The 14122-nt window shown below is 34.9% G+C and overlaps 1 protein-coding gene across 1 annotated transcript; it reads left to right on the top strand.

The window, feature by feature from the left end:
• The first annotated feature begins 242 nt into the window (after window positions 1–242).
• LOC100366874 (uncharacterized) lies at window positions 243–11222 on the top strand. The gene is made up of 11 exons (XM_085500142.1): window positions 243–314; window positions 2263–3396; window positions 3522–3609; window positions 4456–4679; window positions 6851–7082; window positions 7742–7900; window positions 8200–8266; window positions 8468–8599; window positions 8754–8923; window positions 9011–9186; window positions 10543–11222. The coding sequence occupies exons 1-11, from the start codon at window positions 263–265 to the stop codon at window positions 10599–10601; spliced, it is 2493 nt and encodes an 830-aa protein (XP_085356268.1). The 5' UTR covers window positions 243–262; the 3' UTR covers window positions 10602–11222.
• Window positions 11223–14122: the final 2900 nt, after the last annotated feature.

The raw sequence follows: 14122 nt of genomic DNA, 5'->3' as shown, positions 1-14122 counted from the left end.
AAACTCATGGCAACCCGTAAAGAAGCCGAGAAAACTTTTACTAACTACGATGTCTTAGACGAAATTCTTGATTGTTGGTTGGTTAATAATCAATCATACAACCAAAGTTCATCTAATGCTCATCCTTCTGTGTCTCTTGCAGCAGGTATTTCTTCTGGAATTTCACAGTGACGACTGCAACACGATTAGAATGTGGATTGCAATCAACAGCGCCACCAGCGACCATATATTATTTACTGTTGCATCACCTACAAATCTCAACATGGCGGACGACGAAGAAAAAGCGTTGCATCGGGAGCTTAAATATTTAACAGGTGAAGTGCTAATTTGTGTACTAATTTACTCATCAACACTACAACAGAAACTTGTGACAAAATATATTCGGTTTACTGGTTTGAATACGTGGGTCAAGCCAGGTAGCTTGCTAGGTTCATTGCGAGATTCAGATGGAATCATTTAAATGTCCGTCGAACCGTTTCGGCGTTTGTGAATGTCGCTATGGCAAGTCATTTCCGCCTATAGTTACTTGCGTTGTATTCACCAGTCAGCTGTCGTAACTGACATATTCCTTGTGGAACATCCTATTTTAAAACTGGAAAAAGTGAATCCATGTGGCATTCGGCCCCGAAGGATCAGCGGAAAGAAGGCCAACCTACAGGACTGTACTCAGGCTACACTAGTTACAGATCATCGTAATCCCTCTAGTGTTACATTGTCTACTAGACATAGACCCTTGCACGGTGATTCACACTTAGGCTTACACGTCACACTTACTACGTAGTCGCAAGTCCATGATGTGATCATCGACTCTTATACTAGGGTTGTAGACTGAAGGTCGTTTTCATTACATACCGGACCCATTTTTTATTCAGAATGTGCATCTGGCAAAGTATAATTTTTTGGAGTATTTTGTATGTAATTGATTTTCACTGATTTTTGGTGAGTTGAATGTAAAATATAGAAAAAAAGGTGTATTTGCTGGATTTTATATTCACACAACCACTCCATCAGCGAAAAAAAAATAATTACAAGCAAAAATAAAGTATTTATAGTAATCACTTACAGAACTTGAATATCCATTTAGTGTTGAAATATTACTTCATACAGAAATCAAAAAAAAAATTCGTAACTAAGGTTTTTGGAGGGTCAGGTGTACAGTAGAAATATCTAAAAGAAAGAAACACAATTTCACATGTGCATTCTCTAAAGGACAATTTCTAAAGCACATACTAGTAGTCCCTTTATACTTCAGTTACTTCAATGTACATTATGTTAATTAGTATACAAATTATTATGCAAATTTGCCACAACCCTGAGACAATTTTCTGTAGAGAACAGTTGCTTCCTTCAGTTTACTTAAATGTAGTTACAATGAATCTTATATTATTATTTTTTTAAATCCCAAAAGTTTACCGCATTGACCTTGTGGCAGAAGGAGTCAATACCGCTTTTCAAGAGGGAAAATATAATGACACATTTAAGCGGATTAACAAGAGATTTGACGCAGTAATATTAGTGAAGGTTCACTTGCCCTTTAATTTTCTGTGCTTCCGGCCATCAATGCAAACCAGTTGATTATTTGTGTCATATTTGTTGTAACTCGTTTCAAAAGACAAATTGATAACTTATGTATGCAATGATATTTTTCATCATTGCTGAAATTATCAAATTATTAACATACATTTGTCTGGGAAAGGAAATCCCTGATTGGGTGGCTTAACCTGAAATTCTGTACGAACCTCTCAAGCCAGTGAACCAGAATATCTCTGAATTTTGTATTAGATTCCTAGCTAATTTTCCAAACCGAAACTCTGAAAGCTTTTTACCAGTTGGACATTTTGAAGTACTAGTACTGTTTTGTATACAAGAGAAGTGTTAATTAAATAAATAAAAAAAACCTGTGTATTTAAACTTGAACACTGTATGTCACATTGACCTATATTAAACGTGACATGGTGTTACAACTGACGCTTTGAACTAAATATAATTTTTCTCATATTAAATCTGACTACACCATTAAAAAGATAATTATTTTTACCTTGTATCATCAAAGATAGAAGGAAAAAGTATATTAAAGGGAAAATTGTCTGTCGTTGTTGTTGTTAATAATTGTTAATGTGTGCACAATAACTTTATCAAACTTGGTCACCTAATTCATCAGTATATCAGTTTGTGGAAAAAATGTACACTATGAATAAATTATTTAAATTATATGCTAATGTTTATGCAAATTAGATTGATGACCTGTGTTTGTATTTACAGATTTGATAAGTAATCATAAGAAGAGTCAGCAAACATCAAAAAAAGCTTCAAGAAATGTTGGTCATTCTTACAACCATAGTAATTCAAAGTTTGAACGAAAGAACATGACATGGACTCGAAGTAAGCAACCATCAAGCGTTGCTAAAACTAGTCAATTGTCCTCATCTGTGGATAATAGAAATCTGAGGAATTCTGTTAAATTGACTGTACAGGATCAAGCTCTCAAAGTGGAGTCATCATTGGTTAAAAACACTGTAACGAGTGAAGCTGACAGCAGTGTCAGTACTGGACAGCTAGCTGCAGGGGCACCACCGAGAACTGCTGTGTCTAATATTGCCAGACTTATGGCAAGAAAGAATGCTAAAACTGACCAAACTATCATCCCACAAGATTCATTGGCTGTGAACTCATCCAACCTTGTCAGGTCATCGTCCCATCTTAACCAGAAAATAGCCCCTACAAAAGCCGTTTTGAATGTTCAGGGTGTTGTGGATGAAACTAAAACTGCAATTCCTGTGACTAGTGCTTCATCGCAGTCTTCAAGCAATTTGAAATCTACGTCAGAAAAATACAGCTCAGGGAAATCTAAGTACAGCTGGACTGCCTCTCAGTCACCGGTGAAAAAAGTTGCCGGATCACAAACTCCCCTTTTAGATGCTTCTACACAACAGATTAACTCGCCGTGTACTAGCACATTATTTGAACCCAGTAAAACATCAACTCCAGGACTTGTAGTAAAGTCTCGATACAAGCTAAAAAGAGTTAAAAGTTCCAGAAGTCATAAAACGATTGCTGCTAATCCAACTTCAAAAGCAGGAATCTCTCAACCAATCGTCCAAAAAACTTTAGCGTATAGAACTCAATATAAATTTGTACGTAAGAAAAATAGTTCAAGCGGTAAAGAAGTTGCTGTAGATGCCTCTCCTGCCGTTGTCACTAGATACAAATACACAAAAAAATCACTAGTGAACAGTTATACAAAGAAAACTGCAAAATCCAAATTACCAGTTAGATCGCAACTCAAACTTAATCGTAAAACACATGGCAATAACATTTATCCTTTCATGAAGGCATCCAGTAAAATATGCAAATATTCTCACCGTGGTTGGATTTCAAGATACTCCTTGAAAAAAGGTGGGTCATAGGTCAAATTACATTTAAATCTGATTTGGTCAAAAATTATTGCTTTTGGATTAAATTCCATTCATACATTTGTTATATACATGTACTGTAATGCAGACAGGACTCTTATTTTACAGGAAGTGCAATGAATATTGTACAAAGTTTCCCTATGCTGAAAAGAACCAACTACAGTCTGACCAGAACAGACAACTCAACAAAACAACAGTAAGTACTTGACCTGTAATGCAATAAAAATGCTTACAATATTGCCTTCGTCAACAGCTTTAAATAAGTTTATGGGAGGGGGGGTGCATGAAATTCAAAAAGTTGCAAGATACATTGTGCTTGAAAACGGTGATCTCTGGACAGTTGTAACAAATGTTCATGTTGGAATATCTTCTTAAATTAAAATTGTAGATACTGTTAAATTAAACATTATTTAATGTAAACATTATTTGAGATGAAATTAATTTTCACTGAGAAGACTGGGTGTTTTGTGTGAAGGTTTATTTTCACTAATTTTTGATGAGTTTTAACGTAAATATAGAGCAAAAAGCTATATTCGGTAGGTTTTATTAGTCCCTGTTCGAACAAAGTCACTCTGAATTACTAATTATGCTTTTGATCCAAATTACTTTATTTACTAATTCCAACGGGGACTCGTAGTAAATGATGTCAATAATAATGACTTATTTTTATTGAATCATCCCTTCAGCGAAAATATTGTATTTTACAGTACTGCATTTCATGTATTAGTAGTGCATGTATGTTGCATAGGTAACAGTTAGAAGCGTGTCTATGGTCTTTTGTTCTTGGTTTATGTGTGCATCTTTGATAAATGTATTCTAATATACCGAATACAGTGCGCATTGTATTGCCTGAGATGTGTATGTGCAGCTTTTCAGGTAAGCTGAGTGAGTGAGTTTTTTGTGAGGGAGTGAGATACTCGCCCAAAATCCCACATGGAAGAATGCTATGTGTTCATTGTTAGAATTATACATATATGCTATTAATTAATTAATTAATTAATTTCAAACTGCTGTTTTTTCTCTTCTTGCTACATGTATTTAGAAGCACATACGACTCGTCTAAGAATATACCTGCCAGGTGTAAACTTAAACTTGATAGGAGAGTTAGAAAAAGTCCCAGCAGTATAAAACTGGTGTCTATCGGAGGTGTCATCTATCAGAGCAGTTCAAAGAAGCTTGCCAGAGCTGCTACTGCAACACCGAAGCATGGCGTTCAAGATGATAGGGTGATTGTTAAAAAGACTAGAACTAAGCTGGTTAAGCAAGGTAAGTAAACCAGTAACTTGGTTAAAAAAGGTGTTTGGTTGACTAGAGTCAGGTTGTTATTTTAGTATTTCTAGTAAACGGTACAGAATTTTACGCTAATTTGCATACTAGTTAACATAATGTGCACTTATATTATTTATTAAAAAAATTGATTAACTGTATAAAGTGACACCATTGGTTGATTTAATTGCCAATGCTAATAATTGGTTACGGATTATATACAATTCATACCTACAGTTTTGCAAAACAATTCTGTATTATCAGTGTTCTCCCCAGGCCTTTCAAGCACTGCGGGGCTGCAACGCTTAGACAAACAGCTGCATCGCTTTCGTTTCGCCCATGATCCTTGAAATCCTGTGCACGATGCTTATTGTATTGTTTACAAGTGTCAGTCTCGTCTTGCACAACTTTAAAACAATAACATGTATTGATTGAAAGGTTAATCACGCCTTCATTAGCCACACAAAGACAGTGATAAAAACGACAGTCTACAAGTCGTTGCTAAGTCATTCAAGGGTGTGGAGCCTGCAAATCAAAAAAACAAATACTTGGGTGATAATAATTTGCCCATTGAATGTAACGACAACAATGTGACAAAGCAGCATACGTTGGGATAACAAGTGTGTGTTTTTCACCGCGATGTTTAAAAAACAACATCTCATTGACGATTTTGATTAAATTTTTAAGATAATCGTCAATGAATCGTTTTAATTAACAAGATTCTAAATTTGTGTATTTTTTCACCAAAAAGTCAGATAGCAATGATCGCAACAGCAACTGACAATGTTATGGTGATCGGATCAGAGTCAATAAGAAATCGCAAACTTTATTTTTGAAATGCCGTTGTAAAAAAAAAATGTTATTATTGATTTATTAATTTCATCATATTTTGATAACTCGCAATCTCACAGACTTTACAAATTTAACCAAAAAATGTTTTTCCCCACGTCGTATGAACTGACAGTGACTTGGGCACTAAAACTGTCTGTACTTGTAATGTTGTACACAAAATAATGATAAACCAGTTACCTCCATGGATAACAATATATTTACTTTTTTTTTGCTGTTCTATTTCAAACTATTTGACTTGATACATGCATACAATACAATAATTCAGAAGTAAAATGATATAAAATATATGAGATATAATAATATCTCTTATGTATTGTAGTTATTGTATCACAATGTTTGTTGGGGAAACTAATTATTATGCAAATAAAATTATCTACGTTAGGTGTATTGTTATGCAAATTAGCTATGATGCTTGAAATGGAGTCTGGAAAAAACACGGACTATAAAATCATTAAAAATGGAGTTTCAAATTACATATATTTGAAAAAAAATTAACTATTTTTTACTGCTCTCTTAATAGCTTATTACATCACAAACATCTTGTTAACTGTGGAAAACACTTCAGTCAAGATGGTGTATGTTTGTTTGTGATTTATTGTCCATGATTGGAAAGCAAATATTTCAATTGTATTCCTGTCTTAATCAGGAAGTAAATAAACAGCTGATTATGAAAAGGAATTCATTCACTTCGTTATTAAGTCATCCGGTCGATGGTCAGTGTTGCATGTGGGTTGTGAATGTAGTCATCTCTCTAGTCAAGGCACTCATGAAAACCATATTAACTTCAAAACTAATTTAAAAGTGTTGATAGAGCTATTGATACTGAATTACTTCTCTATTTCATCATTATCTTCAATCATTCTCGGTTGGCTGATCTTGACTTATAGTGTATTGCTGATAATTCTAGCCTAGCACATTCTCATGTATATTTACTTTCTACTTTTGAATGCATCACAAGCCAAGCTTAACACTTCCTTTCAGTCACACTGAAAGTGTCATATATTTACGTTTAACGTGTTTATTAAAAAAACACTGAAAACAGTAAATGTGCGAAACAGCTTAACAATAAAACTTGGTCCAAGATTGGATGTCTCTAGCAAAGTTACGGTCAACCTGAATTGTGGGCAAGCTGTCAGAGTGTTTATGTAAATCACACAGCAGCGGCTCTACTACCCTAAAATGCTTTGGTGGAGAACACACTGGTACAAAAACTGTCACTGCTCAAGATTTTGCCAAAATGAAATGGTGTTACAATATTTACTAACATTTTGTTCTCAAAAAGCTGTTTCAATATTGTTTTGCTTTTGTTTATTCATAAGCTGCTCAAGCACATAAAGTTATAGTGAATGTCCTTGGTCATCGTTTCATCATGGATCCCTCCGGACGTACACTAAAAAGAGACCAAGGTGAGGAGAGAAGTAAACAGTTGGTTACAGTGCCCTCTGGTGATAAAGGGTTGTCCAGAGTGGACATCGGTGGGATCACTTTTGTACAGACGACACCTGGCACGCTGGTCAGAAAGGATAATGAGCACACCAAGGCAATAGCACAGTGAGTACATGTATCCGTCTCCCAGATATTGTGATATAAACGACATCGCGTAACTCAATTGATATTGTCATTGTTGGAATATGGAAATCTGTGTTGTTTTCAATCATGTGGCAATTTACCTAAAAAAAATCTACAAGAGGGGGAGTACTGCAATTCAGCGGCGCCACCAAGTGGTGTGGAGTTTTTGATAATTCTAAGTTAAAATGGAGTATTCTATAGCTTCCTTGGGGCCAAAATTACTACCAGACAGTTGAAGACTGTGGCCACATGTGATTCCTGGTCAGAATTTCATGGCTGCCAGAGCATCTGCTCCCCAGGGTGAGGTGGTGCATGGCCATGTCATGAGGGCGCAGCGCTGCTGTTCCCTTGTTTGAAAAAAAATCCCTGAATTTACTATTCTAGATGTTTGTGAAGTCCTTGCGTAAAAAAATAAGATGCGTTTTGTAGTGATTGAAAGAGGCTGCTTTTTATTTCTTGTATTACCATTTGTATGTCAGATGACTATGTGGTTGTCCTGCAGTAATCCTTTAAGATAATTTAGTCATGGCGTGTACCATCCATCCTTCTCACTCTTTAACACACACATGAAATCCCACTTGGTATACTAGTAACCCTCTAGTGGCAGCATTGATCAATACCATAACTTGTTTATATTTCAGTCGTGTTTTACAGCGGAGTATTCAGACATCCAATGCTATGAAATGGAAGAAAAGTAAACCTAAGCAATTCTGTATGTTTTATAATCGATTCGGAAAATGTAACCGCGGCAACAAATGTCCGTACATACATGACCCAGACAAAGTTGCTGTTTGTACGAGGCAAGTTATGTTTTTGATTTTCACACCTACATAATTTGATGCTAATGACACTGCTGTATTCTCTTCTCCATGCTTGGTTGAAATGTTGAGATGCAAGTGTAGGAACAAGTTTGTGAAGCTAATGAAGACTACGTTTCATGTCTGCACCGTCGAAGGCTTGTATTTTGTATTCATTGATTGATTGCTTGACATGCCTATTAATTGTGTCAATAATATTTCAAACTAGAATTGTGCTTGCATGGTCATTGTGCAATGGTGTAAATCAGATATGTTCTACTTTCGATTTGAATTCATCGTAGATTTCTACGTGGTACGTGCAAGGATGGTGCGAGCTGTCAGTTCTCTCACAAAGTGTCAAAAGATAAGGTAGGATATAACCACACAGAAACAATTTCCACCATCAGTGTGTGACAACACATCTGTAGAATTGATCAGGGCAAATAATAATAATAAAAAAATATTAATGTTTCCACTATGAAGCGATGATACATTCACATGCATACATCGAAAGATGCATTTACAAAATGTTTTCTTTCCAGTCAATATTATTATCTTTTATCTCCACAGATGCCAGTTTGCTCTTTTTTCTTGCGTGGTGTTTGTAATCGAGATGACTGTCCATACTTACATGTTAATGTGAGTCGTAAGGCGGCAGTGTGCCAGGATTTTCTGAAAGGCTATTGTCCACAGGGGCAAAAGGTTGTTAATTTTATTTAACCCTTATCTATAAAATAAAAGTTTGATGGAGGCTTCCCAAACTAAATTTGTACCCACTTAAGAGTTGATAATCGAATACTGCCCTGTGCAAGTTTTATCACAGCTGTGTGAAAAGAATACAATGTTTATTTTGCAGTGTAAGGAACGACACATTCTAGAATGTCCAGAATTCTCTCGAACCGGCCGCTGCCCCGATGGGGATAAATGTAAAATGGCCCACAGGATGCGAAAACGGAAAACAGCAACTGTAGATGAAGGTCCTTGCAAGAAGAAGTCAAGCCATGCTAAAACCGCTAGTACTACCAAGTAAGTAGTGATTCGTCAGTGTAGTAGTTTATGCATATAATTAACATAAATATGAATTATTATGTATATCTCTGATTTTAAATTTAGTTTAGTCGTGGAAAAGAAGAGAAGAATGGGAGATAAATATGATGAAGAGGATGTTGAAGATGATGTGGTGTCACCGAAGAAAACCCGAAAGTTGCCTTCTTTTATAGCCTTACCCGATGATGATACTCCAAAACTAGACAAAAAGAAATCGGAACACAGCACAATTAATGCGCAAGGTGAGAATGTTAATTAAGTTACTAAAGTCCCTCTAGAATTGACCTCTCAAACGTAATCTGGGTTAGCGCTAAGTTATCATGGTGGTGGCAGCTCGGGAGAAGATATTATTATGAAAAAGTGTTCAGACTCATGTAGGAAATTAAAATATGCTGTTTTTACTTACACTTTATATTAAGCAATAATGGTGTAATTTTACCATTGGTGAAGGGTTAGCAGAAGTTCAGCATGAATACAGTTTCACAGTTGACACAAAAATATAAATTCTTTTTACATGTAAATGCATCTATGCAACAATTCCCTTCAAAAACTGTTTTACTAATTTAATTTAATTGGTATCAATTAACAGTGAAAGAAATTATTTTAATATCGTCACGTTTTTTACAAAAATAACAAACTACTTCTGAGGCAATACAAACATGATTAAAATACTATAGAAACAATTTCTTTTTATCATTATAAACTCCAAGTGATATTCACTAAATTAAGCAGAAAATAGTTATCCTTGGCCCGGTTCTTTTAATACAATAATTGACCTGATAGGGCAAAAATATCATTTAACTAATCAGATCGCAGTAACTGACAACTATGTTTGAATATTGATAACTGTGAGAAGCACAATGAAAAAGACATTGAGTGTGGGTCTCAGACAAATTGGAATGTTCACAAATTGATGATACTGTTTATTAAATTCAGTGCACACTGTGTGACTTTGAGTTCACTAAGTTCTACGTGGTAAAAAGCGTTCTAATAATATTTTTAAAGCTGGTATCTAAATGGTTGTATTTGAGAGCCCAGATGAGGTAAAACATTCACACTCGAGTCTTAATCAGTCACGATAAGCCTCAAACCATGAGTCAAGGGTGTGATGATATTTACATACTGCGAGGCTCAAATAGTCATTTTTTTTTTCAGCCCACCATTTTTTTTAAAATTTGTGCTCTCTAAAAATCTTCAAAAAATTGGCTGGGAAACAAATCAAGCAAGTCAGACATTCCACACATTAAATAGACATAAAAGCAATGATTGCCAGGAAATTGTTATTCAAAACAATAGTATTTATGAGGCCTTGAGATGGGATTTAGATTAAAAAAAAAGTTATAGGGGCTCTTTTTTGAATGATAAATTCCTTGTTGTGGATGTAGTGTATTTTAGCTATAAATAGAATTAAACCCATTTAACTGTCAATCATTCACTCCTAGCATACTTTGAACGGTACGTAAATTATTCTGTCGGGCAACTTATTGTTCTGTAAATATCAGTTAGGTTTATGATATCCAGGGATCAATTTTTCATAGGCTGACCTAGTCTATTCCTAACCATTGCCACCATAATAACCTCCTTTTGTTGTCCAACAGAGTCGCTACATATCAGGCCCCGATTTATACTTCACAAGAATGCAGATGAAAAACAATAACCTTCAACAGAAGATACTAAAATTACAACCGCAATATGGTGTTTATTTTGATAATTTTCCAGTAATTATCCTAAAAAACAATGACAATTGTGATTTGGCAAAAAAAGTTCAAATGGCAAGTTCCATTTAAAAAAAAATGTGATATTTGTCACACATTAATTTACATAAAAAAACAGGTAAGTATAACTTTTATGAAATACAGCTTTATTCTTGTATTTTTTTGTTGTAATGTAATTTTTACTATTTTAACTTATGGTTAACTCATGGAAATTGTGTACAACATTTTGAGATAAACCTTGTTAAACATCTTACCCAACACACAAGCACAAATGTGATTTCTTTTCCAAAATGTTTGAAATTTCAGTTCGAAAACCAACTTTTTTCAAGATATTTTGATTGTTGTGATGATAAAACATAAAAAAAAATAGTGTTTTTACAGTATTTTATACTCTTACTTACATTATCACAAAGTTTAGTTTTCGCAGTACAATATAAAGTTTACATTAATTGGCCTGTGTTCTTGTTATATTTACATTACAACTCGGTGTGTGCTGGGTGTGACTAGCATGTAATTCCGGATGAGAAAAAAGTATTAAATAAAGATGTGTAACACCAATCTAATTTCCTTGTGATATCTTTCTTTAATAAGGGGGTGGTGTGTTTTACTGACTCGTTCGCTCCTATATGACATCACATGAGAAGGTCGTTGCGAAATAAAATCGTTTTTGAACTGATTCAATGTCGCTTGAAGGAATTGTTTACTTACACCATAGAGAGAATTTCACCTTGCTGCAATCACACAATTGAATCATGAAAACTGGAGTTGTCATATTTGGTGATTTCATAGATGAATAATGCGACAAGCATTCATTTTTATTGCTATTTGATTTCACTATTTTAATATTTCATAATAATCAATTTTTCCAGTTGGATTTAATGTAGCAGATTATTTTCTTTCTAGAAATTAACAACAAATGATATTGAATATTTAAATAGAAATATAATCTATGTGACTTTTAGGTGGAGATGTGTGAATTAGGTCGGCTTATATTAATCCCGGAAAAAACAGATGTCTCTAAACTGATTATTATTGGTGGCAGCTTGTTACAAATGAGTTGTTGGTGTGTGCATCTTCTTGCAATAGAGTATTATTCCAAAGAGATTTCCTGGTAAATTTTAATTTAGAAAATATCAAACTCTTTTATGTAGGTTTGTCAGACCTTACTTTTTAAAGCCACTTCCCTCGTCTATCAATAAACTCTCTAAACTGAGAGCTAGTAATCATTCTCCCTATTCAACATTGTTTTAATGTGATCAATGCCGTAGCTTCCCTAATAACGTGCGTCTTTTTTAGCTGCCAGGTCATTTTCCAAAAGGCAAGATCTGGCTTGTGTTTATACAAGTAAAATACAGGGGGAAAATCTGTGGTGCAGTTACACTAAAGAAAACATTTTCGAACATTTACGCCATTTTTGTTGTGCTGGTGATTCACCTCATTAGTTGTTAGCTGTTGCCATGTAATGCTCGCGAAAAATGGGTCATTCAGTAAAAATAAACGCTTGTCACATTTTTCTTAGTGAACACACCCCAGCTACGTTTTAGATGGCATTTCTTCAAGTTAACAGTGTTGTGATATCATGTTCTTACGGGAGTGTATAAAATTGAATGTAATGTGTACATCAACAAGCATTGACAATGCACAGTTGCCATGTTTTTTTTGGTAATCAATCTGTGTTCAATATGTAGATATACACGTCTACCAAAACGCTCACTCCATGCATCATTCTGTATGTCAATTTTAATGCAGTATGACTAGGAAAAAAATCGAAAAAAAAAAACACATTGTGTATGATCCTGATACATTGCCCAGTTCATCTGCATGAAATGATTCCAGACACATTTACAGACTGATTTTAGACAAAATGACACAATTAACAGATTTCATCAAGTTACACAAAATAACACTGTGGTATTATCTTTGAGTATGCATGTAGTACTGTACCGGTACTTATGTTCAAACTGAATCAGATAATAGATTAGCAAGAAATTGGTATAAGTCGTGAATAATAAACAAAATGGTCACCAATCGGCCATTTCTGTTTGAATACATGATCTTCTGTCAAAGTTTGAGTGAAATCGCCCTGTTCATGTCATTTGTGGCTACGGTCTGAGGTAAAAATGGGAATTTTAGCCAAGGACGGTTTCCTCGTATATGTAGAACTTTTCTTCCAATGATGCATAATGCTGTCATCACTGTATTCATGTGCAGCATTGTTTTGATAATTGTGTAGTCATCCCAAACTTTGTTTACTTCATCATTCTTGTATTATACTTGTACAGCACATAACTGAAATATTATTAAAATATTATATATGCACATATTAAAATTGAACCAATCAGATATGTTCATTTAATGAATAACGTTTTAAGATCAGGTGATTAGATTCAAAAACTAAAACATTTACAGCTTGTATAGCTATAAAGGCCAGTTCATATTTGTTTCTATAGTATTTCTGTTATATTTAGGCGAAACATAACTGACATCTTGAGTTCAGTCATCCCCCATATGGATGCATGGATTATGAATTCTAAATGACCTTTCCTCCTAGCCCCATCCATGATTAGTGGGGTCGTCAACAGCATTTATGTGTCAGTGGGCTGCGTCATCTGTGATTCAGGATTTTTTTTTTTTTATTTTTGCTGAATTTATTCGTTTTGATAGAAACCTATAGAAAAAACACATGTATACACTTGTCAATCTTCCTGAAACATTTTGTGTAGCTCTTATACTTTTCCGAATAATTTGGCTTTATTCTGAGGTTTACAACTAAAATAAAGACGAAGTGCAGCCTTCAACACCTGTTTATTTTGCATTCTTGAAACCTGTGCTTCGAAATTTTGACTCTGGACAACCCACTGATTTTTAAAGCGGGAGAGTCGTTACCTGCGCACGCGCGAGAATTGAGTCCCAAGCGATGATAACAACACACTAAGGACGCAAAGGCTCATGGGTAGACGCTTGTTTGTAAACAGTGACACGCTATGGCCACCTGACGCATGCGTAGGTGACGACTCCCCCGATTTAATACTTTGCTAAAACGAAATGGTAACAGCATCCGCAAATCGACCTAAAAAAAGTTGACCACCAGATGACCTCTTGTCCTGTTCTCCATCATTGAACTGAACAGTTGATTCTTTCGATGATGCTTAACTAGTTGTTAGTTTTGTGGGTCGGGGTACGGTGAAGGCTTTGGCGGTGCGGGATGCATGCCAAATATATGTTAATGTATAGATGCAAGTTCGTGGGCACTCGGAGTGAATTTTTTTTTTTTTTTTTTTGCTTTTCTCACCCAGACAGTCTTGGCTAGATAGTGTTGAAAGTACACAAGTATTTAAAGTTCACAGGGGTATCAATCCCAATTTCTTTTGGATGCAAAGTTTTTCAACCCAATATCTTTTAACTTTATTCACAAGTAATAATGCAGAATACTCAAATTGTCACGTGATCATTTTTCCCACTA

Source organism: Saccoglossus kowalevskii, chromosome 6 (assembly GCF_978046115.1).
Source record: "Saccoglossus kowalevskii chromosome 6, keSacKowa6.1, whole genome shotgun sequence".
NCBI lineage: Eukaryota > Metazoa > Hemichordata > Enteropneusta > Harrimaniidae > Saccoglossus > Saccoglossus kowalevskii.
The sequence above is the reverse complement of the archived record's forward strand: the minus strand, read 5'-3'. Positions and strand labels throughout refer to the sequence as shown.